Below are 27,021 nucleotides of genomic sequence, written 5' to 3' on the forward strand. Positions count from 1 at the left end.
CAATAATAGATGCTAATTATAAAGGCTGAATATGAATAAATGAGTAAATGAGGTAAACAAAACCCCAGAATAGAGATAAGAGTGGTAGAAACGCCTCCCTAAAGGCAAAAATACACCAAAAAGAGAGGTGATACCTTAGCCCAGTGGCTCTCAATTCTGGCTGCACACTGGAAGCATCTGGGAAGTTCTGGAATCAAGTTTCCCCAGCCTTCCACCAGACCAACGAAACCAAAGTTCTATAGAAGGGTACAAATATGTACAGTTTTTCAAAGCTATCCACATGATTTCTACAAATAGAGGTCTGAGAACAACTAGTAGCAACAAGAAATCATACATAGTTCCCTGGGGCAAGTTTTAGTAGCAATTCTGGAGGTCTCCCCACCAGAGAAAGCACCCCTTCCATATGGCACATGACACAAAGCTCATGAAGGTCTTCCCTTGGGGCTCACATGTCAACCATTTAATTCATTATACCAGACAGATCATAGCACGAGGTGGCATGGTCTTGGGCCAAATTAGACACAAAGAACATGGAGGTCTCTGAGTATGCAAAGCTCATCAAGTCTACACATTAAGGGTAAATGATCTCCTACTTGTTGAGGAGCAGGAGTAAAACTCGCATATCATTCCAGCCAACTGCATTAAAGTAGACTCTGAGACTAAGTATCAATAACAAAACAATCTTGAAGTCTTAGCTATAGTCAGATGAAACTGTGACAAGAACAATGCGTTGCATGTGCTATCCCATCTCAGAGACATTGTTTCAAATGTCTGCTTGATATTAAAAGTTACAGTTTCTGCACTCTTAGAAATACAGTGATTGGGCATTTTAGCAGTTACAAAAAAAGTTTTTTTCATTAAATGAAACTAACTAGAACCGTTTGTCATGTCATTAATGTATTTAAATAGATGAAAGGTGTTACTATAAACAGTACAAAAATTCTTTTTAAAGGCAATTAACATATAAGACCTATTCCAAGAGCCTGGTTTATGTGAACCAGGAAAGACAGGCCTGCAGCCGTGTTTCACATGTTTTACATCCCCTCATCCAAAGGAACAGGATGATATGGGGCAGCAATGGGGATGAACACTCAGCTATGGCACAAGGACATAAGCATCTTGATTTTCCATGTTCTGTGAAATAGTTCCAAGAGGCGGTAATAGGGGTTATTTGGGTAGGAAGAGGAAAGGGAAGGGTCCACAGTTTAATAAGTGGGGAAAATACTGGGTAAAACAAAGTAATACAACTGCTATGTTCAAGAGGAAGGGATGGTCAGCAGCGCTATAAACCTTCTTTAGTCACTCTACACTTTTTTCACAGAGCTGACTTTGGGGTTCCACTGAACACACTTTGGGAAAGGTGACTAACCAGTTAACAAATGTCACAGAGGTAAAGGTCAGGCAGAAGCAAAGTCAGTCACATCATCACTCAATCCAATGACTCTTGTTTGCCTGATGATAGAAAAACAGGAAACAGAAGGGATGTGCGAATGAATCTGTAGCTGGAGTCAGGCTACCCAGAGGGGAATATCATTTACTGGGTAACACACAGCATGAGCCTAAGGATGAAGAACAGAAAGAACAGCACAGGAATAGACTTCATTAGACCCTCGTATACAGGACTCTACCGCCCACCTTGTAATGCAAGACAATAGCAATAATCAAACCTGAAGTGTACATAGCAGTTTAAATTTAACAGAATACGTTCATAGTCCATAATTCATTTCAACCTCAGTGTAACCTGGACGGATATACAAAAAAGGTGTTTTTATTCTCATTTTACAGATAAGAAAAACTAAAGCTCTAAGTGGCTATGTGGCAAGCTCAAAGCTACAGCACATTAGAAGTAGAACCAAAACCATAAAGGCAGGTTCTAACCTCCTAAATAAGGTCTTTTTTATGCCACACTCCTTCCAGATCTTACAATACAGGCTCTCTATGTAGAACTTGTACTATCTTAAGAGGAAATACTATTGATTCTCCCCCCAAATTTGTAAAATGTGTAATTATTTAAAAATCCCTCACCCCACTAAAGTTCCGGAGTGCTACAACCAATCCTTATTTCCTCTAATATTAATCTACCTTGCCTTTACAAATTATTGAGAAATTGGCTTTTTTTAAACAATAAAGACCAACTATAGTATCTAAATGGCAATTATATCATCAAATGCCATCTAAGAAGTAGTGAGCATATATAAATAAAGCAATTCTGAGCTTACATTAATACCAAGAACTCAAAGGTAGACGTGTGTTCTGACTTCACCTTTTATGAATGTTTCTTTCAGATCATATAATCTTCTACAAAAACAAGATCATAGAAAGAACTGGTAAACTAGGCTCCCCCTGGCACATGTGTTAGGGAAGAAGAAAAGGTGACTGAGTGCCTACCACCTGTCAGGCACTGGGCTTCCACAGGCATCACACTTCAGTTTTCATAACCCTCCACTGCACTCTTACTAACAGAGGAAGAGGTCCAGACTCGGAGTAAGTTGGCTCTCTTCACCAAGTAGAAAAAAGCAGAACCAGATGGGGAATCTAGCTCAGCCCTGCTCCAGACCCCTTTCTATCACACTCCTCTCCACTTAGGAAAATGTTAAATTACACTCCACGATGTACAAATGCCAAGGTCTCGAAGCTTTTTCCAAATCACCCCCCACAACCCATTCGAGCTCCCCCTCTGTCAGGGCAGCACTAATTGCTCCATAATCTACACTCCCGCTGCATCTGTTTGCATATCAGTTTTAAGAGTTTTGCTATTTTGTCTTATCCTTAGAAAAGCGGTTCTCGATTGGGGGCAATTGTGGCCCACAGGAGCCATTTGGCAATGGCTGGACGTTGCGGTGTTAACCGGCATCCCGTAGGTAGAGGCCAGGGACGCTGCTCACATCCTGCCATGCACAGGACAGCCCCACAGCAAAGGGCTATCTGGCCCACAGTGTCAAGCGTGCTAAGGTTGAGAAACCCTGAGTTGGAGTGATAATGTGTTTTAATAAATGCTTTTGTTTCCTCCCTTATAAAATCACAAGGAACTAAGACAATATACATGGAAACATTCAGCACACAGTAGGCACTCAGAGTACTAATTAGATAATCTGATTGCACACTTCTGTAGCGTAGGAACCACCTCAGTTGGCTCTGCATTCTTCCCAAAGCACAGAGTTTATTTCATGGACTCTAAGCAAATGTGAAATAATGTATTCTTTATATTGGAAATTCTTGATTAAAGAAACAAATGCCACTATTATCTAAGGAACACAACGTTCCCCTATACTCACTCCTTAACAAACAAGTGAATAGTATTATTCATGATTCATTAGAACAGACTATGAAAAGCTACACTGCATCCCAAATATGTCATCGAATCACCTCCATTTCAGGACTATTAATAAGCTTGCTATTAAAATGCTTTGTCTTACTTTAACAGAAAGTTAATCAAGAGATCACAATATACAGATTTGAGGAAATCAAATACAACAGGCTCAGATTCTTCTCTCTATACCAGGTCAGTTTTGACCATATCAATTTTCAGATCTTGAGTTCAATTATTCAGGAACAGCTTTAGACTGTAATCACAACACGTCAAATAAAAACACCAGAAGTCAAATCTCTGAATGAGTACATCAAAAGTGGTGGGCATCGCATCTCAGGTCAAGATCTCTACGTGTTTTACTTTTCTCGGCTTACACCAGTTGGAATCAGCATGGGTATCCTAAAGTAAATGATTACAAAAAGCATTAGAATGCGCGTTCATTCAAGCCGCCTCACAACGGGATCATCTACAGTCATTTTTGTAGAGTTTCTGGAAGTGTGGCTCCAGGGCCCTAAACATCAGAATGAACACATATATTTAATTAATGTGCAGATTCCTGGACTTCACCCCAGATCTACTGAATCAAAATTTCAGAGGTGGGCCTAGAAATCTACATTTTAAATAATTTCCCAAATATTCATTTTGCACTCAAGTCTGAGAACTTCTGCCAGGAGACTGAATCCCAGAAACTTGATTTGCCTCATTTTGTAAACTTCCAGCATGGATCTTAATTCTATACACTATTGGCAATTCATTTACCATAAAATCTATACCTACCTCCCACCACAAAAATAACAAGTAGGGCATTTTGTTGATTACTTTTGTGCAAATATGCATTTCTAAAATAAGCAGACTGAAATTTTATAGGAAATACTGAAAACAACAACAACAAAGAATTAATATAAAAAAGAATTGTCAAGGAAAATAGAGATTAATTCTGGGACCAACAGTGGTCAACCTCTACTCTATACCAGACTGTCTAGCAATGGCTAGACAAACTAGGTCCCTCCCCTTATTTTTCCATTCTTTATGCATTTAAATTGTTTATATATGTAGCTACATAAACAAAGAAGTAAGGTAATTTCAGAGAGTGGCAATACCATGAAGACAGCAAAACAGGTTGATGTGATAAAGTCTGTGGGGGAGGGAGGCAGAGGGGCGGCTGGCTGTACTGGGTACAAGGGTGGAAAGCGGTTTCCTTGAGGAGGTAACATTTAAGCTGAGACCTAGAGAAGTACCCATCACAAGAGGGCTGGGGGGAAGTGTTCTAGGCAGAGGGGACTATAAATATAAAGACTCTAAGGTGAGAACAAAGTTCTAGTGAAATTATTATAGGAATTAAATAAAAAATCAGATAGTAAATATAAAATGTTTTATGAAGTAAAAAACTATGTAAAAGTATCAAGTATTATTTTTAGTAATATATTAGAATAGTTTCAGGACAGAAGCCAGGATGATGAAGGGCCTCAGGGCTGTGGCATGTGAAGAATTAATTAAGCAATTGAGGTTATATTTCTGGAGAACAGGAGACACAAGTATATGTTTGGGGGATGTAGGGAGAAGTCTTCTTCAAATAGCTGAAGGACTCTATTCTTGTGAAAGAAGATTTAATTTGTTGTTTTAGAAAGCTCTGAGGGTATGGTAAACATTTTAGGAAGCTAAAATCTTGGCTCAATATGATAATGAACATTCTAAGAGAGTTGCAGGAAAATGGTCCAGCTGGGGGGTAGTGAGTTCCATGTGACTGGAAGTGATCAAGGATGGGCTGAATAGACAGCTGGCACCGGAATGATTGGGCCAGATGATCTATGAGGACCTTTGCAACCCTTTGAACACACACACACGCTCACATGCTCCCTCTCACAAACACTATAACCAGCACAATGGCCTCTTTACTTCATCCTTTACAACCTTAAGGAAGTTTCCGGAGAAACCTGAGCAATAATAAGAAATCCACCATATTTCCAATTCACATTACCACCCAGGACTAAAATATGTCTCCATCTCTGTAATAACCAATATATATTTCAAAAGGGCAAATTAAGACACGGGATAGACTAACATTCATTTTTGAAATCTGTAGGTATGATTTAGTGGTGTTCTAGCAATAAACACTTAACAATTATTTCAAATTATTAAAATAATTACTCTCTTTTAACAAAGACATGTCTGGATTCCATTAGGTCCCAATAGGTAGTATCCCAATAAACAGCCAAAATATTGAGCAAATAGGTATGTGGCCTTTTGTTGGTTTGTTTTTTAATGAGAGCCTTTGGCCCAGGAAGATGGTTTTCTCATTAAAACTCCTGAGGAAGAATCATTACTCTTTATTATTTATGTATTCTAACCTGGAAATAAAGTAAAAAATACATACTGAATTGCCACTTGACCACCTGGGACCAAATAGCTAAAGATAAACAAATTTAGCCTTCCAAGAACAGACAAACCAAGCTAGACTAGAAACAACTTTGAAAAGCTAAACATTACTAAATGACCTTTATGTAAATATTTATATTTCTACATCCTGATGTATGTAGCTTATATGCAGACATACTTCAGGAAATACTCTCTTAATATCTACATATACTTTTTGTTTATTGTATTATGTATGTTTCTTTAAAACTACTTGTAAATCAAATTAAATTATGACTATCTTAAAACAGCTTATAAAAAGAAACTTATGCTAAATCTTTCTATAAAATAAAGACTATATTTGTTCATAAAATTATACCTCAATATATGAAATCCAGGAATACCAAAAGTCGATTTATAAAAAATAATAACTAGTGTAAAGAAAGTATTTGTCATAGAATTTTTTTGTATAGGAATCTCTTCCTAGGGCTATAAAACTGCTATTTCGGCAGGCAGTATTTTAGAAATATACCTATTCCATAAAAGTTAAATATAACCTATAATATGAACAATTACTTCCTAAGTAATTTTTCTTTAAGTTCACATATATGAGTTCAAATTCTGCTATTTTATTAAGCTTTAATCCTTTTGAACTCAAGGTAAAAGCAGAACTGGATTAGTGGCTCAGGAAACCCAGGTGTGTCTGTTCATGAGCGGAGTAATTAGGTGAGTGAGTGCCACCTAACATCATCTGGGTTGCCTAAAAACTGACCCCTTAGCTAGGTAGGGAGTCCTAATTCTTTAGACAGGTTATTACGAGTCCCCGAAGCATTTCTAACTACATTCTCACTTAACTAATGCACAGAAAAACTGTGCTGCGACCAAACAATACCTAGGGCTGGAGAAAGAGACCAAGTCTCCTGTCCCAAAGTCCAATGTGTTCACCACGACCATTCTTTGCAATCTCCCCTCAGCTTGAGAGGTGCCAAAGTTTTGTATCAACCACTAAGAGGATGGAATCCTTTAGAATAATAATGTTAACAATGTGGTTGGTAAAAACCTTTCTTCTCTAAAAAAAGACCTGAGACCTCTTGCCATTTGTTTCCTCTTTGTTTTCAGGCACAAGATATTAGGGATAATTCTGGATTTTCCAAACCTTCTCATTCTACATTGAAGCTCATGTTATCTTCTCTTGCAAGAGTGTACAGTCCACCCCTTGGATTAGTGGGCAAAGCTGTGGATCATCCCACAAATGTGTATTCTATAGGTGGGAGGCACAGTACAATGAAATGGCTCCAAAAAAAAATGACAACATGAAACCAACAGCATGCTAGAGTTGCTCCTCCATAATGACAGGAAATCAGAAGTAATTTTCTGCCTAAATCAGAGCTTAATTCCTTAGCTCACCTTAATTCACAAGTTCAATCCAATTTTCCAAAATGAAGTAATACAATCTTCCAACCCAATTATCTTCATTGAAAGTATTTAAAAGCCCTTCCTGAGACACATTTCTTTCTTGTGTCAGACAGTATCAACGTCAAGTGAACATCTTGGGTAGACTACATTCTGTCTCATTGCAGGGGTTTGACATTTCAAGAAATAATCGTTTCTTGCAAGGGAAGAATTTTCCCCTGGAGCAAACACCAAAGGGTACCTCCCAGTAAATAAAGGTTGAAATATGTATCTGTTTACAATCGTGCTTTAAAAACCAGATTCTCAAGATTATTATATATACAGAATGTCTCCAAAAAATGTATACACAGTTTAATAGCTGATAGCTCAATTTTGAAAATGAAATATATTTTAATAAACACTGCCTTTATAATTATTCAAAGTATGTGCATACATTTTTGGGACACCCTATTTACATACACACATATGCATATATATGTTTACATATTTGTGCATGTGTAGACTAGATATTCTGTATGATTGTAAATATTATAATCTGGATGACTTCTAGAATAATTTGAATCAACTAAGTGAAGTTTAGGCCTCAGAGAAGAAATTTTTAAAAATAAAACAAGGGATAATTAGTAATGGAAATGCCATCCCATATCACTACCACTCAGGAAAATGATGGATATTTCCCTAGAAACAATCATAAGGAAACAGTTGGTTTGTTTTGAAGGCAGTTATTTCAATAGCTTATTCACTAAAACCCCCTGAGTTTTAGTCTAAAAAACAGTTCATTCCCATTTCCTTTTGATAATCAGAAAGGGAATCAACCCACATTTTAAACAACCATTTTTTAGATGTTACTGGGGGAAAGTACCTTTTAAAAGCATTTTTGGGGTGAATTTGTAAGCAAAAATTAGTAAAAGAGCAAGGACCTCTTATTCCTCAGCTTAACTCAAGTTTAACTTTTAATTATTTTGTATCTTGTAAAAAGTCATTGCTGCATTAGGCCTTTGCTTTGTGAGGGAGCCAGTTTTCTCCTAACACTGTTCACTGAACTCATTTAACTCATGCCCTAGGCCAATAACAAATTTACTTTTCCAGCTGTGATACTTTAATAGCTTAAATTTCTAAAGTAAATGGTATCCTTTGCTCCTTTGAAAGCCAGGCTGGCAATGATTAAAGTAAAGGAAACTAACCACCTGAAGAGCTTCAAATATGCAGACATGTGTCAGATATAAACATTGTAACACATAATGAGGGGAAGGGCCCGAATCCCAGAATCCAGTTTAGGCAACGGGACTGCACATATAATTAAAATGATGGAGCGTCAATTAACAAGTATATTATTTCATTTTAAATCTGTTATGAGGCATATATGAGCAGGAACAGACAGCACTGCAATTCAGCACTCATGAACCCAAACCACACATAAGCCACGTTCAAACTCAATTGAGCTTACCTTATAAACTTGTCCATATGTTCCATTTCCAACAAGTTCCACCAATTCAAAGATCCCTGCAGGGTCCTGAAAGAAAATAAACAAACAATAAAAATTTCAAACAATATTCTAGGCATTGTCTTAATTAAAAGCAAATACTTGTTTAAAATACACAAATAAATAACAACTTTAGCTTTGGGGCTCTCCTGTGTTAATATTAAATACTATTAAATTTTAATCCGGTTGCAGCTATGAAATTAGTCAAAATCCATTTTGTTTCTATTTTACATTTCTATAAGATGTGTTTAAATCAGATAAAAGGAGACGCGGCTTCCATTGAAACGATAAAAACACACACCTTACATTTCTCACTGTCAAATGGAAATACACTTGCAGGCACATCAAGATAAAATGAGAGACCCATCCTCCTGAGGTTCTAATTTTTGAGATCTGTCTCTCTGAAATTTCTGAGCTGCTCTTTGGACTGAACACTGGCCATTAAGGAAAGTGGTACTCCTGCCTTGCCGGGCTCTCTTACCTAGGATTCACTGTGGAATCAACACAGTGCCTCTCCCACAGAGCTTTCCTTTGGACTCATCTCTCCTCTTTACAATGCCACCGCTGCCAAGTACCTTTTGCAGACGGCCTCCAGGTTGTGCAGTACCAGAGGAGTACCTGCAGGCACTAGGATGCAAACTAAATTATGCAAGTTCTTACCACCAAGCATGTGTCTGCCTACCCTGTGTCCGCTAAATGTTAGAATGCTCAACCACTGTCGAATGCCTGCAGCTATTCTTACTGAATCACTGGCCCAAAAAGTTGGGGGGAAAAATCAAAGGCTATAAAAATTCAACTCAGAGGCAGAAATTGACAGTGACCTCTACTGACTCCTAACTGGACAGAAATTGTTTCTTGAAAAGCCTAACTCAAGAATCACAAACTTAAATGTCCACAGAGGGCAGGCAAGTGACCTAAGAGTGAAGTAGGGTAGCTGAGGCCTGTGGCAAACTGAAAAAGTCGTGTCTCCTTTGGGTGGGGTGGGGGCAAGGAGGTAAAATTTTACTTGGCTGGAAAAATTGTACTATAAACCTATGAACACAGTATTGCAGGTCTACAGATTTTCATTTTTTCAAGAGAAACTGAGCATTCTGTTCAATGTAAGATCTCCCAATTTTTAAATGTTAGGCAACAACTCACTTAAAAAAAAATACTGTCAAGGACAAATAAAAGACTGCCACCTCTGGCCTCAAAGCAGTTACTAGCGCTAGTCAACACTTTTATTATGAGAGCACTGCCATAATAAAACACTGTAGGAGAGGCAGTTGTGTATTATCACAGGGGCTGAGATGGGAGGGGGAAATCCTGAGTGGGGGCTTCAGACAGATCTGGGTTGAACACCAGCTTTGCCTTGACTGGCTGTGACCCTAGGACACCCTGGGAGAGCAACTAAGTCTCTGAGCAGATAAAACGGGATGGCATCTACCTAGCAGAGCTCTAGTGAAGATAAGTGAGGGTCCACGCTTGGAATACAGTCAGCAATCAATTGATATCCAATAATCATTTTTAAGCTGAGGAATTCCACAGCAGAATTCCTAGCAGCAGAGAAAGGGAGAAGGGCTGCTTCGGGCTGCTTTTCACGCAGGAGGAAACAAATGAGTTGGATGCGACAAGTTGGAGTTCTTTAAAGTTACAGCCTTAGTAAATCAGGCCCAAGAAAAGCCCTTTGCTATGTGCCTTCAAAAATTCCATGTATTAAAAAAAGAAAGAAAAAGGAAACCAATAGTTGAAGCACTTAGTCGCTGAAAAAGATAGGAATTGGCATTATCCATTATTACAAAGCCAGAAGAGCAAGAAACCACACTCCAGGCTTGTGTCCCGACAGATCTAACCGTCCAGAAGTTCCAGCTAAACTCCACCTGGTCAGGGAGGTGGGGACACCGTTCCCTGTGGAACCATCAAACAGGAGAACACCCCCATAAGGGCCTGGAGCTCTGTCTACCGAGATCCCATCACTAAAAGACACGACCAAGGCCACCTGGGAGGCCTCAGGATAGGAAAGAAAAATTGTTTGTTCAACTACTAGGCAGCAGGTTTTATTGAAAACGAATTAGAAACAACGAAGGAAAGGGGAGAAAGAAGCCCATAAACGGCGGCAGCTGCTGTTTGTTTCTAAGCTGTGCTTCCCAGTAGTTTGTTTGCTCGGTGCTGTTTCTGCAACAAATTTCAAGGGAGGTTCTACATTTGCTTGAAATATCTCAATTGTGTTTTCAACATTCATTTTTCTTGACTGAAAAAAAAATATGAATGAGAGAGAAAGAGACAGAGAATAGATGCAGGAAGGCGACTAGTAGTTGCCTTAAGGAGTGTGGGAAGTGTAAGAGGGGCAGAGGGAGGGTGCAGAGCCAGGACCAGCTTCCACACCCAGTGTCACCCCACCTCATGCACCCCCTCCTCAGGGCTGGGGTTTAATGGGTAGGTTCTGTCCTATCCTTGAATAGTCCATTAGTGGGCATATGGCCCAACCGATCGGAGTCAAGGAGTTTCAATGCTAAGACGTTCATTACAGCTACTGGGAGAGAGGCTCTTTCCACAGGACACAGCCAGGGGATCAGAAGCAAAGGTCAGAGGACTACAGACATTGATCGGTGACCCCTCTTGGGTAGGCAACCAAACTGAAAACAATCATCTACTTAGGTTGGTTCCCCAGGAAACAGACTCTGAAAATCACTGAGATTTACACACAGGGAGTTTATTGGTGTGTGCGCAGTGGGGGAGTAAAGGGAGAAGGGCTTGACTGAGCAGATGGAACAATTCAACTGGGATGCACAGGAGCTATGTGCCTGGGATGGCTCTTCAAAATTATCTAACCTTGAGGCATGGGAGCCTTTGTACCCCACCTTCACTGACACTCATTGCAAGCAGGCTGTCCTCCATCCCCACCCCAGGGGCTATGATCTGGGGTGAAGCAACATACTTTAGCTGAGGACAATTCCCAGGTGAGAACCATCTCTAGCTGCCTACACTCCCAGCAGGTGGCAAATGGGGGCCTCAGTTGTGGAGAGGGGATCTGGGTGACATACCACAGCATCTACTACAAAGTGTCACGGCTCAAAATGAGTAACAGTTTGGAGCTAGAAGAGAATCTGTAAGCATCTATGTTCACAGTATACAAACAGTAATAAGGCAAAATGGCATGATTGGAGTCATGGTATTTGCAGGAAGGGGCTCTCTGAGACCCTAGAAAGCAAAAGGCAGAGGTACTGTTAGGGACACTTGAACTTAGCACTGACCCTAAGCTTCCCTCTCCTCTACCCCAAATCCATGTATCTGGAGGGCTAGATGCTTGTGAATATCCCCTTACACAAATGCATGTTATTTTTAGTTCTGTTCTTGTGATATACTTGAACATGGTAAGCATTTAGTTGTTTTCTCCACTCTTACAGGACTGTAATGTACAGCTGACCCTTGAACAACACAGGTTTGAACTGTATGGGTCCACCTACATCCAGATTTTTTTCAATAAATGCTGTAAATGTATTTTCTCTTCCTTATGATTTTCTTAATAACATTTTATTTTCTCTAGCTTACTTTACTGTAAGAATATGGTAAAAATATGGTATATAGTACATATAACATACAAAATATGTGTTAATCAATTGTTTATGTTATCAGTATGGTTTCCAGTCAAGGGTAGGCTACTAGTAGTTAAGTTTTGGGAGAGTCAAAAGTTATACACAGATTTTCAACTGTTTGGGGGGATCAGGCCCTCAACCCCTGTGTTGTTCAAGGCTCATCTGTAATTTCTCCCAATGATCACCAATGACCTTAACCTCTTATTTGTAGTGGTCTTTTATCAGTCCTGTCCTAGTTATCCCTTTTGAGGCATTTATACTGCTGAGTACCACCACACTTGAAAATATATCCCCTCCTTTGTCTTCTAATACACCACTCAGTCTCACAGATATTCTGTTTCTTCTGCCCGTAACTTAAAGGCAGGTTGACCCCAAGGTTCTCTCCTCCTGTTGTTCATGTATGAATGATTTTATCTCCAAATGCTCACCGTATCCATCTACTCCCCTCCATTCATAGAGCAGGCCTCACCGTCTCTTGCTGGGACTACTTACTTTCAATCAATCCTTTCCTCCTTTCAATCTATCCTTCAAACCAGTCTTTCTAAAATAGACATTTCTAAACTCAGCACACCATGCTTTAAAATTCTACATGATGTGGTTCTAATTGAAAGCAAGATCCTTTCTTTTTTAGGTCCACACTTCATTCTCAGCCTTGTCCCCCATCATTTTGTGCTATAATCAACCACGTCATATTACCTGCCATTTCCTTCACACACCACACTCGGTCGTGTCTCTGTGCCTTGGTTCCTAAAGTCTGTCTGCCAAGATTATCGCATTCTGTAACAGGCAAGCCCATTCTTGAAAGCGCAGTTTGCCACCTCCTCTTGGAAGCCTTTCTCAGATGAGGACCACCGCCTCTCGGCACTCAAAGCATGTCTATGATAACCACTTTCACACAGTGCTATGCCCTCTTCCATTTCTCTCCTTTGATGAATTACAAATACCCTGAGAGCAAGGACTGTAACATATTTATCTTAGTATTTCCCAGCACTTAGCGTGGTGTCCCACACATAACTGCTAGCCATAGCTATTGACTGAATCAGGTTGATGTCTCACTCCTAATTCTCCACATGTGTAGAAAAAGTCACAAAAAATGGGATCAGAATGTAGAGCCAAAGGTCTAGCAAACTTAGGTCATTTCTTTTTCAATCTAGTCAAGCTGTCCTAGCCACTGACCCCTCAATTCCACTTACCCCACTCTGCATTGCACAAAACTGTTACATGCAAAGCTCTCTAGTATCCCAGCTCGAAGGAAAATTCATAAAGCCCGATGGTGCAAGCGTGCCTCGTGTGTGCATTGAGAAGACAGGCTGTCAGAATGCGGTCCTGGGCAATGCAACAAGGAGACGATGCTGTACCTAATGATCATGTTACAAAGGCAGGAAAGCTAAGAGACAAGAGTCAGCTTAATTCTCCCCCTTGTGTTTGCTTAGCCGCTCGCAAAGCCAGGATGGGCAGCATGAAGGAAGGTTACACACACCAAGGAGAAAAGAGCAAATCATTGACATTTACCAAAGTCAGGAATCCCCTGTTGGCTACACATGGCTTTATTCAGACCGTAACCTTTGCTGGGAGGCTGAGAAGAAAATTTAATTCTAAGGTAGAATAGTTTACATTATTTCATAACGAAATATAACTACAACATTTCAAAAGGCAAGCTGTTCCATGAAAGAAATGTAACTTTCCAACAGGTAGTGATAAAGGCAAATTCAGTTAGTTATCATAACAAAAATCACAATAATAGCTAACATTTCATGAGCATTTCTATGCCAGGCACTATTCTAAGCATTTTCCATAATTTGGTCATTTAATTATCACAGCTCTATCAAGTGGATACAACTGTTGTCTCTGTCTTACAGATGAGGAAACTGAGGCACAGAGAGATTAAGCATTTGGTCCAGGTCACGCCACCAATTTGTGGGTGAACAGGAATGCGTACCAGGCTGGTCACACTCCAAACCCTGGGCTCTTACCCACTCACTGCTCCACCAGCTTCATGGAATCCGAATTCCCAGCTCTTGACTTACCATTTGCTAATTCTCCAGCCTTGGGCAAGTTTCATAACTGCTCTGAGTACTCATGTCTTCATCCTGACAATGGGGACAATATTACCTCCCTCATACAGTCACTTTGAGGAGTGTCCAAGTGTCCCGACTAGCTCAGAGGGCCTGATACACAATGGGACTTCCATAAATATTAACCCCCTTCTTTAATTGTTTTTCTTTGAAAAAGAGTTCATTTACTATATAAAAAACATGCCACAGAAAAATTCAATCTGTATTTCACGTATTTTCAACTAATAAAGCTAGTAAAAGAAAACCTGTTGTTTTTTAACCAATATCAATATCAATACTTACTTAGTAAACTGGGTCAGATATTTATGAACAAACAGGTATCTCTTTAGAAACTAGTGAGACTATTGGGAAGACACATTAATGTTTTGGGGCTCCAGGGATGTAGCAATAAATTCTCTCTTCTATCAGTTGAAATTCAAGAATTCAGACAACAGTGGCAGGCTTAAGCCTGACTTCACAGCTGAGTGGAGAGATTTAAGATCTAGAGGTTAATATTCATAGTCACTATGTTCTACTTTAACTCTTCCAGGTCCCCTGAATGATACCCGATTTATTATAACACTAAATAACATCTCTATAGACTAAATCCCAAACAAGGATGACTATTTCTTAGCATCATAAAAGATGATACATATTCCTCCCAAACCTCCTCCCTGCTCTGAAAATGAAATTAAAAGAGGCACTGGGAGGGATCATAAGCAATGGCTTAAACAGACCCTAGGCTCCCTTTTTCCCAAACTCCTCTTAAGACATAGCAGTTCTGTGACAGACCTTGCTTTTTTAAAAAATATATCTTTATTTATTTCAGAGAGAGGAAGGGGGAGGGAGGGAGGGAGGGAGGGAGGGAGGGAGGGAGGGAGGGAGGGAGGGAGGGAGGGAGGGAGGGAGGGAGGGAGAGGGAGAGAGAGAGAGAAACATCAGCTGCCTCCTGCAAGCCCCTGACTGGGGATCCAGCCACAACCCGGGCATGTGCCCTGACCGGGAATCGAAGCGAGATCTCCTGGATCCTAGGTCGATGCTCAACTGCTGAGCCACGCCGGGCCGGCCCAGACCTTGCATTTGATTCACCAGTCCTTCGGCAGGGTGAAAAAAACCCCAGCTGAACGTGGATGGCCGATCCAGCTCCCAGAATGACTGTTACCCCCGGATTCCCTACTGACATCTGCCAAGGGACTGTGCTTACTCTAAACTCAGGGGCCTTAAAAAGACCAAAGTGTTATTTCTCTTAGAACCATTTTTAGCAGCCGTTTTGTTCAGTTTCAGCCTAACTGACAAGTATATGCTTACAAAAGCAAAACAGAACAAAGGAAACAGGAACAGGAGAACTCTGCACACTTATCGTGAGCCTTCAGGCTTTTCAACGCCACATTCTTCCAAAGTAAGTGCAGCGCTAGGACAGTTGTGCTGACACAACACCCTCATTCTCGTCCCTGCTGCGCTCACAGCCAAACAAGGTCCCTCAAAGCCCATTTTCTACTTACCTTCCCTCCCCCTAATGTAGCAGGGGCCTGAGGAGCCAAAGGTCTTGCCTTCCACAATGGGGTTTATTCAGACCCTGGGCTCCACCCAATTCCTCCCACCCACCTCCTGTCTGAGGTGGAAGCAGAGGGTGTTTCCAGTCTAATGAAAAAAACAGACAGGAGCAAATAACTACCTGTATGCAACTCATCAAATTACAATGACAAGCGACATGCAGAAAAAGTATAAGGTATTCCAAGAGTGTCTACCTGGGAGACCTAGACTATAGCCTAGATTTATCTTCATTAACATACTGCCCAAGTCATGCACATCAAGTGGAACAGATAATTCAAGTAAGAAAAAATTGTGTGTGTGTGTGTGTGTGTGTGTGTGTGTGTGTGTGTGTGAGAAAATAAAGATAAAACTTTGCTGCATTTTTTTTCTTAATCATCTGTATAAAACAAATTAAAATATGCAGACCTATCAGAGGATTGGTGCAAAAAAAGTTAGGGTTCCGGGCTGGACTCTACTCCTTGCTTGTGTTATTTGACATCTCCTAGTTCAGTTTTCCCACCTGTAAAGTGGGATAGTCCACTTGGCCTGCCTTTTTCACAAGGTTGCATTGTGCATGTGAATGTGCTGGGCACCTCCCCAGCTCTACGTGTCCAGCACCATCCTTTGGGAAGGGTGGTCCTCAGTGCAGGATGTCATCTGCCCCCTTACAGCTGAACCTGGTGTCCTTTTGCCAATACTAGCTCCTGGCTATGTCAGGACATGGTCCCAGCCAAACCTCAACGAATATAGTCCTCAATGCTGGTGGCTTCTTCCAGCCCTTGGGCCAGGGAGATAGGAGCCTCCCCACCTCCTGTTCAGTTTAAAATTCCACCTGCTACAGAACAGCCATCAAGCCATTGGCAGCGAAACAGCTTCCCAGGCCCCTGTCGCTGCTCTAGCCTGTCCTCAAAAAGGCAATCTTTAGAATGAGACCCGAAACCTGCTCCTCAGGTTAACCACTATAAACCTTCAACTACAAGGCTCAGTATCACTGTCTCTGGCAATGGCCTGAATGCTTTATACACATTTTCATATGGAATCCTCACAGCAATGACGGGAAGTAGACATCACTAACCCCAATTTTCAGATAATGAAACAAAAGCTTCAAGGAATTAAGTAACTTGCCCAAGGTTAAACAGTATGTGGTAGACACAGCAGCCAAGACCGGGCTATAAAATGAGTATAAAAATACCTTGCAGGAGGATTGTTTTGAGGGCCCGAAACCACACGGATAAAGCACTCAGCACAGTGCAGGCAGTGCTGAACAAATAACGCTACTGCTACTGCTGCTGTTGCTGCCGGTATTATTAAAAGTTCCCCAAGGTGACGGCCTTGGTCAACAATACAGCCAAGAATTGAATTCAGATTTTTTATTCCAAGTCCATTATCACTCACTTCTCTACAAATGGCCAGTGCTGAAATTAATTTGGGGTTATGGGGCTGGTGAAGGCCTTGCAGTTTAACCGTGGAGCCAGAGAAGGGCCAGTGACCTCCACCCAGACAGACACCAGCCAAGTGGCTGGGAACACAGAAGCAGAATGTGCCATGGATGCTTAGTGCCTCTGCCTCCCCATCAGAGCCTGGAGTCCCAGAGAGACAGCCAAGTGGGGCTTTAACTTTCTGTCCCAAGTTTCTTTTCTTGCCTCCTTTGCCATCAGCTAGGGGAAACAGTGGTTACTTTAAGTTGACCATTTAATTGACAAGTGAGAGACAAGACACCATAGTAGTTAAGGCCAGACTCTATAGCCGAAAAGCCTGAGTCTGATCCCAGCTTCACCATTTATTAGCTATGTGACCTTTACCATTCTGTGTCTCATTCTTCTCAACTGTAAAATAGTGGCAGTAGTAGTACCTACTACATAAGATTATTTGACAAAATAATTAATACACATAAAAACATTTAAAGCAATGTCTGGCATATTATAAGTGCTCAAAAGTGTCTGCTAATGACCCTTTATTCTAGAATGCAAACTCCAAGAGGGAATGACTTCTATTGGCTTTGTTTGCTGCAGTATCCCTAATACTCAAATTAGTGGCTGGGACATTATAGACACTTAATATTTTCTGGGTGAGTCAAGTCCCCATATCACCAGTTCTACCCACTGACAGTCACAATGGGGCAAGGTCTCTGAGATTTGGAGCAGGTATTTCTGAGATATTATCAATAAAATTCCTCTCCCTATTTTACAGAAGAGTAAAGTGAGGCCCAGGTAGGTGCTATAAATTCATAAAATCACAAAATTTTCCAACAAGGGTGTTTAGGAGACTTGTCCAAGCTCTCACCTAGTTAGTTCCTCAGGTCAAGACCCCAAGTCCTTTGACTTCTAATTATTCCCTCCATTCAATAAAATCCTTTGATAAACCAAAGGAACCATTCCTTGTCTTAAAAAACAGTAGGGCTAGAAGGGAGCAGGGACAGTGGGGAGGGTGGAAAGGAAGGGTAAGCACTTGTGTTCAGTCCTAACTTCCAGGTATCTGGGTTAAGGAGTGAATTAATTCATGCCCAGAACTGATATAATGAGATTTATCACATATCTCCAATTTGATGTCAATGAGATAGTTGACTTGATAGTTTACATCTACACATCTGCATAGAAGATAAATGGAATTTTTCAAAATATATTGTTCTGAGTTCACAGACTTTAGATATTCATACTCATATTTATCTCAGCTCCAAACTATTTCCTTACAGGGGAAAACAAAGAAGTCAATATCAATTGACTGTTGCTCACTGGCATACATGGGGCATACATAATTAGGAACATCAAATTAAAAGAATAATCCAAGAAGAAGCTATAATACTAACTGGAACATCTTTTCTGATTTGGTACACGGGTAAGTTAATCCTTTGTCAATTGTTAGGATCCAAGAGCCAGCCCTTCTCGCCCTTTCTGACCTGGAGTTCCTGAGCCATACCCACAGCCTGCCTGTGGACATGTGGATGCACATGTTCAGAGACTATTATCCAACACACCCCAGTCAGGAAAAGGCACACTAACTCCATAAAGCAAAAAGAGACAATTCTCCAGGATACTAAGACACAAGACAGATTTAGGACAAGGATTGGGATCTCCACCTTCCAGAACTTTTCTCAACTCTCCCACAGTCTACTCAAGCTCAAACATGGCAAGTTGCTCCAAAGGTGAATATGTACATAAAGGCCCTTCCCTCTCATCATCAGGATGTGGCAGAGGTTATACAGCTGTTTGAAAAAAATGTATCATACAGTTTACGGACATACACAAACATGGGATCTCTCTAGGCCTGTCAGGACAGGGTGACTTTCCAGTATTTCCAGCAACACAAGGTCGAAATGATGGGAACCAGACTAGCAAAGATTTTGGCATTTTGCCTTTTCAAAGATGCTTAGATGAAGAAAAAAGATAGCAATTGTAGCAGATGGGCTTTAAAGACAAGAACTGATTACTTAAATAATTAAATAAGAAAGATCAGGAAACCATCCAAGGTTCTATTTTTGAAGGAACAGCCTAACCCTTCCCCCAAAGGAACTCATTTGCCACCTGCTTACAGCAGACCAACAACACTGTATTTGCTTGAAAGCTTTTCAGCATTTCTCCCCACACCTACAAGAAACCATGCAGTTGACAACAGGCCCTCTCTATGAGGTGTGGAGGTTAATACTGGCTGGTTGGGTCCCCTTTTACTCTCTCACTTTCAGAGAGGGGCAGGATGGTGAAGAGCCCACCAACAGCTACCTGGGGCAGGGGCCTGCCATCTAGCAGATGGTGGCGGGAGCCCAGCCCAGTCCATCACTTGGTGTCACCACTAATGGTACAGATGGCTGGTTAACAACAACTCACACAGATTGTTTATAGCAGGGCTTCTTTGGCATCTGACTTATTCCTTTTCTTCAAGGCTTCTGTCCCTAAGGCTAGGCTAGCATACACATATACGTTTTTTCATTTATTTGTTTGTTTTACAAAGCAGATAATTTTTGGAATGGGGACTTAATACCATCTGTTCAAGGATCTAGAAAGATTTTTGGCAGGTTCAAGCAGCAAAAGCTAAATTTCTCTGTGTTTCTCCAGGTTTCCAAAGGTGTTGGATTTCCATTGTCAAATAACTTTGGGGTCACTGGATTAACAAGATTAGCAATGTAGCTCTATTTACTGCAGGGCCTCTCAGAGCCTTTGATGTATTAATGTACCCTGTGAGTCTCCAAGAGAGGGCAAAAGCTTTTCACATTTCCCAAACCCAAACCTGGCTGTAGAACACTTTTTTAAGGGGTCTTTGTAGCTCTCTAAGCCCTGGTGCTCTGTGGAGCATCGGTTAGAAAATGATAGGTTTAGAGCATTCCTTCCTTTCTTATTCTTATTAACCTAACCTTGCATCTTAAGTTACTGTAGCAGGGACTGCTCAGTACTATGCAATATCCATTCTCCCATTATTTCTTAAAAACAAAAATCTCAATTTTATTTGAGAGACAATGTACCCAGGTCAAAAGCTATATGCTCTAGCCCCATTGAAGCTAGGGATGAACATGTGACTAAGTTCTGGCCAATAATGTGTAAGCAGGATTGTAGCCTGGGACTTTCAGAAGAGCTGTTTACATAGAGCTGAGTTAGCTAAGAGAAGCTCTCCTGTGTCCTCCACCCATCTCCTTTCAGCTGCCTGGAATGCAGATGTGATAGCTGGAACAGTGGGGCCATTTCTAACCCTGAAGTAAATTTAAGAATGGAAGCCTCATGCTAGGTTGTAACAGCAGAATAATAAAACGATCCTAAGTCTCTGAGGACCACAGAACTACTGTACCACCACTGGACTGCCTATATCTGGACTTCTTTATCATGAGAGAGAAATAAACACTTGTCTTCCTTAACCCACTAACATGTGCGGCCTTCTGTTTGATGCAGTTGAATTCTAACTAATTTGCTTTAAAGTTTACAGTTCAGCTATTCTTATTTATTTATCTTTAATGAACAGTCCTTCTTTAAAGGACTTCTCCATTAGCCTTTTGATCCTTGGTTAGAGGGGGCAGTCACTAGAGTTGTTCAACAAATATTCCTGCTCTCCTCCTGCTGTTATGTTATAGGATGGCACTCTGCACCCCTCTTTAAGCTGAGTTTAGGCACATGATTTGCTTTGGCCAATGCAACATGTGTGGAAGTGATGTGCTCCTTTCAGATGGAATATTTAATTGCTATGTGAGAGATTGTGATGACTATGGAAGCATAGGTGGGAATGAAGCCTCCACTAGTCCGTGTCCTTGGGAAGTTGATGCATAGGGCCCTCTCCTGACTCGTTCTGGACATATGGCATGGTTAAGAAATGAACAATAGCTGTATTTTATCTCTAAGATTGTTATCGCAGCATATGCTAGCCTATTCTGACTCAGAATAGAAATTACCAAAAGATGGGAACAATAATCAGCACATTGTTCAATGCTTTATGATTTCTAAAACAGTATTTGAGAAGAACCACTTTTACTGGGTGCCTCCTGTGCCTCAGACATTGTGTAAGGCATTTTGCAAAAATTATTTTATTTGCTCTCTGCATTGATCCTGGGAGGCAGATTATTCATACAAAGAGAAAACGGAGGCTAAGAAAGTAACCACTGCTAAGCACACATTCTTCTGCTCTCTCCAACCTGCAACATCTGAAGACAGCCCTGGAAACAATGGGAGTCCTTATGAAGCTGGCTAGTGACACAGGAAATCTGGGAATCCTTTTTTACAGCAAGGGGAAAAGAAATTAAAAAATTAAAAGTTTCCTTTCACATGGCTGACCACATCCTATATGACCCAAACCAGGGCATGCTGAGGCTTGTGGTCCCTGCACCCTACAGAGGACAGCAGACCTGCAAATCCTCTGACTGCTCATCTGAGGGCCTTTGAACTCAAACCTGCTCTCTGAGCCACTGTCAAGGTAACCTAGCAGCTGCAAATAACTAATTGGGCAGCGTTCCCTGACTGCTGGCATGAACAGTTATAATCTCAGCATCACCGTGGCAACCTGACTGGAATGCTGGTAATTCACACAGAAGAAAAAACAGTCTCCATTCAGACCAGAACTGCATTTTGTCTCTATTCCACTTTTCCCATTACGAGTTGCTACTGAAAAAACAATGCTTCTTTTAAGAAAAATATTTATTACTGGTCTGTGGAAAAATGGCATTTTCTTAGCCTAGAAAAATTTAGAAAGGGGGAGGGGAGTAATATATCCTCTAAGAGATTTTATTAAGACAGGCTCTACATAAACAACAGTAAAGGTCATCATGGAACAAGTAACATATAACGAGGCCACGATTCTACGGAGATGTCAACAGCATAGCATGGGCAATGGATCACTAACAACTAGGTCACATTACACTGACCAGTGCTCATCTCCTGGGCACCTCCCGTGTCCTGTTGTGAGCCTCTCTTCCAGATCCCCCAGTCGCTCCCCTTGCCTGCTCCACACCACCATCCAACCCCAGCCAACATCTTTGAAGCCACAGTCTACCCCTCTCCATGCATCAGCAGACTACTCACCACGCCCAGAAGATGTCTTGTGTGCTCTTATGTGCTATGTCTTCATTTCTGCTACCCAGAAAGTGCTTTGCTCACATCTCTGTCAAAGTCTTACCAGTCTTTCAGGGCCCAACTCGAATCAAATCATATTTCATACCTAAGGATCCTCTGGTTATACGCATTAGAGTCAACTCCTTGTTAAAGTGCATCCCCGAGACTGCACTGAATGCATCTGTCTTTATTGCCCTGGAAGGCAACCCTACAGGGAGCAAAGTGTATGTTTTCACTCTCTCTGAATCCCCTGAGGTGTTTAACAGAAATGCCCTCCACATGTGCTCGTGTGTGGAAGGATGAGTAGCAATTTGTGTATCAATTGCTCAGAGTTTCGATGGGGCTTTGCCACTTCCAGTTGTGTAATCTTTGAAAACTCACTTATCTTGTTGAACCACTTTCTTTACCTGTCAACAGGATGCTACCGAAAGTGTGGTCCATGACCAGCACCCAGGAGCCTGTTAGAAATGCAGAATCTTAGACCCTGCCCTGAACTACCGAACCAGAATTAACATTTTAACAAGATCCCCAGGTGATCCAAATAAATATTGCTGTGCCAAAAGTACCGACAAAACCTACCTGGGAGAGGTCTGATAAGAATGAGGGAACGTGTGTGGAAAATACCCAGCAAGGAGGGTGATACATAACAGACCTTCACTAAACGAGGAAACTGTTACTATTTAGTTCCAGTAAGTGTATGGAAAATTGAACTGTTTGGTGTTACAGAGGATTCAGATGTTACGGCATGAGCTTGCCCTCAAAGAGCATATCTAATTAGCACTCACGGAGAAAGATAAGTGAAATATAAGCGAAGAGAAATGAAAGACTGCGGTTTCGAAAAGCAGGTGACTGAACCTGTTCATCATTTACAGTTTTCCTGACACTGAGCAAATCCACTGAAATCCTCTAGCCCTTGGTTTCTTTTCCTATAAAATAGGCATAAGAACACCAGCAGGCTGCATGCCTCTCAGAGTTGTACTAACAGTGAAGTGAGACAAAAGCCTGAAGGTTTTCTGTCAGATATAAAGCAATGGTGAAGTCCGTTTTATCATTTGATACTAGAATAAAATGTGCCCATCACACATTTCCCAGTCCTGAACTCATGCTCCAGGGTGGCACCCTTGAAGGACACATGAAGGACAAAACAATATATTAAAGCCACTGTGAGTAATGTCCACCTGATCCCATTTTATAGCATCTGAGGATGGAGTTTCAATGGAAGGAATGAAGAAAGGGCTCAGGAGGGCAGCTGGCTCTGCCTTCTCAGCGGCTGGCGCGGTAGGACAAGGGCTGGGGGTATCTACTGCTTTGAAAATGCTGGGGAGGGGCGCCATCGTGGGTCCCGGGGGGAAAAGGAGTTTCTAGCAGGCCTGGGGCCTTCTCGGCTCCAGAACTCAGGAGAGCACACAAGGGAGCCCTGTGGCTTCCAGGCGGGTAAGAGCCTGAGGCTGGGTGGAGCTGAGGGGCAGCCACCTGGAGGAAGGAGGGAGCGTTTGCGGGAAGAACTGCTGTGATCCATGTCTCAGGAACGCTGCTCAGAAAGGACAAGGGATGGAGTTCAAGGCCCTGCTCTCACCAGGCGGTCAGGCAGAACACAACGTGGCTGTTAGGAGAGTTCCGACGAGTGGGAAATCAATGCGGACGGGCAGAGCCAAGGGCGGCCAGAGGAAAGGTGGGCATCTGGGCCGTGGAATACACGCAGGACTGGGGTAAGCACCAGAGCGCAGGAGAGGGGAAACAATGCTTTTGTAAAATGGTATTATTTTAAAGGGATACGTGTTAATCACATGTATCACGTGTCAGAAATGACAAATGACGGAAACGTGTCACTTACAGGATAGCACCTTTATTCAGCAAGCTTCAGGTTACTCTAGAAACCACGGCAAATAGATTTCAAGTATTGAACACACATGGCTATGACAAAGTGCGAGACACACGTGGGATAAAGAATATATAAAGCCATTATTTTTTTGTGCAAGGTGTTATGTTTGTTCCAGGCAACAAAGGAACAAGTACACAAACTACAGAGCTGTAATAATTTGTTGATATTCACCTTCCCCACTCAAGTCCGCTCCCTCTCCCCACAAGGCAGGGGCTGGGCTCTCTTCACATTAACATCCTTAGCAACTTGCACAGTACCCATGACACAGAGAGTTCAGTAAACAAATAATTTTACCAAGACTGACAAGATAACATAGATCAGTTATTTACTTTTTCATTGGTGAAATAAAGAGATAAGTAAAGAAGGCTTTATATATCATGAAGGTAAGAAATGGACATTCCTTGGGAATATACAGCAGGGTACCAGAGACTCTCTCTGAAGCCACATTAAAAAATCGTGCATCTTCCTGGAAAGCCTATTTTCCACAAAACGTAAGCATTTGTTTGTTATAATATGTTAAATTAAACACGGATGAGTTTAAATCAACTTTTTTTCCAGTGGAATTACCACAGTCAGTCCACCAGTATCTCTAAGGGTTCAAATTTACTCTCCTTCACCAATAGGGATGATTGTGTAAAAACATTCAGAAGTCTTTCCTTCACTATTTCCCTTATATCCCTAATTTTCAAATACAGTAAGCCCTCTTTATTTCACCCCTATTCTTTCATAATTTGCAATTACTTAGAAAGCTGGATAGCAGTTTAATCTTCTATGGTCCATACAAAGTAGGTTTTAAGAAAAGTAATAATGTAAAACATATAACAAAAAGAATACTTATTTTTAAAACACCACATTTCAAGGCGTCCAGGGGCATTCACATCCAGCCGCTGGCTAATTACAGATCTCCCTGCTAACGTCGTGCTCTAGGGCCTGTTGAATTACCCTGCTACCCTAGTACCCCTGGGTGTTGTCTAAATCTAAGGGAGAGTAAGACTCTTTACAAATGACTATTAAGTCTTACTTTTCACCAATATATAAATGTCCTGTGCTCCTCCCAAATCTTTGGATTAGCGAGGCTGGTCTGTGGGACAGAGAGCATCAGTGTAGCTCTCAAAGGGGGGGGGATGGTGCTAATGAAATGAATGAACATTTTTGTTGTGTGCAATTTTCAGTATATACTTCACAACTTAAAAGGATGAAAAATAAATTAATCATCAAGAAAGCTGCTTAGATTTAGAAGAATGAGGAACTAGAGAGAATTGCAGCAGCCCAGCAGTTAAGATAGCAGTTTCCTGTACTGGGAGGGCTTCGGAGCTAGGTAACTAAACTTGCTTAGAACCCAGTAGGGAAGAGTCTACTGTTACAGTGCAGAAAATCTCACCCCAGTGATTGAATTCCACTCCGTAGTTAACCAGGCCATTTAGCACAATGCTAAGTGTTTAATACTTGTAGATAAAGTCCCTACTTCGTTGACATACTATTTTCTGGTCAATGTGTAACTGTAACGAGCCTGTGGCCACATCTCCAAATCGAGTATTAGCTCACATCTTCCACACTTGTTCCAAATCTTTCTGGGCACAGTTCTTTCCAACAGCCCCCTTATGGGCCCTTCGCAGACACTACATTCAAATGCTTTTACGAGACAAGAAAGTTGGGGAATATATGGTTGGAGATATTGTTAGAAAGAAGTGGGATTTTGCATAGCAGATGATTAAGTCAAATAATGAATTAAAAATGACAGCAATTGAAAAATCTACGTCATGAGAAGTTCTCCACAGGAGAAATGTACAGTTAAAATGGGTGGGTGGTTCAGAACTTGGACTCCAGCAGAAACAAAGCAAAAACTGTACAACAATACTACTGGCAGAGGAGGGTGGTGTCGGGGCAGATCATTCCAAAGTAGAGAAAAGATTCCTGCCAGTAAACTAATTGGCTATTGGATACATTTAATTTACTTTAACCCTCTCCAGGAATAATAAAACATAATTAAACAGCCTGTATGCATTTTGGCGATTTCCATAAACCCTAGCACACTCAATGCAGTCACTGACCAAGGGCCGAGCTGGCAAGCCTGCCCTCAGCCTCCCCCTCTTAGTATCATCTCACCCCTCCGGACCAGATGGGCAAGTCTTTATCTCAGAGTTGCCTCTTGGCTTGCTGGACAAGGCCAGTAGATCTCACGTCACCCAAAACAACCACTGCTGAAAAACCTGGCTTAGAACCTTATTTTTATCACATAAAACTTGCCAATGACATATATTATTAACTATAGACACTCTCCTCCTGAAAGGTTAGGGCTCTAAGAAGTAATACGAAGCACACTTAAGAATGTAATTTACATATTTTTAAAACCAGGTATCAAAAGGCAGAAAGAACACTTGCATTGTAGAAATAATTTCAGTTCAGATTTCAGGCCCTGTTACTTACTAGCTGTGTGACTTTGAGCATGCTTTGTTGAGTTCCCTAAATTTCTTGTGAATTAAGTGTATCTCCCACATAGGGTACTTTTTACCCTACCACTACTACACACGCACACACGCGCGCGCACACACACACACACACACACACACACACCGGTTCTACTTTAACTACTTTCAATTAGTCTGTTCACAAGCAACTTCCTTTCAAGCTGGTTTCCACCTTCAATTCAAATTAAGCATCATGTCCACCAAGCCCTTCCTAGAACTCACTTCCTTCACCCTAGCAAAGCTAGGTGCTCCTCCTGTGTTCTCACAGTATTTGTTCTAGAAAATGACTCTAGCACCTGCCATGTATTATAATTATGTGTTTAAGTAAGTGTCTGACTCCCCCTCTAGACTGCGAGTGAGCTACTTGAAGTAGTTCTGAGTCATACTAATAGTATCTCTAGTTTCTAACAGTGTCAAAATTCACAGGGTC

At 41.3% G+C, this 27,021-nt stretch overlaps 1 protein-coding gene across 5 annotated transcripts in view; it reads right to left on the bottom strand.

The window, feature by feature from the left end:
* The window catches only part of TNIK (TRAF2 and NCK interacting kinase), a 302,339-nt gene that overhangs the window by 216,869 nt on the left and 58,449 nt on the right, over positions 1–27,021 (bottom strand). For all 5 annotated transcript variants that reach the window (XM_081138204.1, XM_081138203.1, XM_081138202.1 and 2 more), the window contains exon 2: positions 8,523–8,588. In XM_081138204.1, the coding sequence (XP_080994330.1) occupies positions 8,523–8,588 (66 nt within the window). The remainder of the gene's footprint in view (positions 1–8,522; positions 8,589–27,021) is intronic.

The sequence above is a fragment of the Miniopterus schreibersii genome (assembly GCF_964146895.1).
Source record: "Miniopterus schreibersii genome assembly, chromosome: 5".
In the NCBI taxonomy this organism is placed as follows: Eukaryota; Metazoa; Chordata; class Mammalia; order Chiroptera; family Miniopteridae; genus Miniopterus; species Miniopterus schreibersii.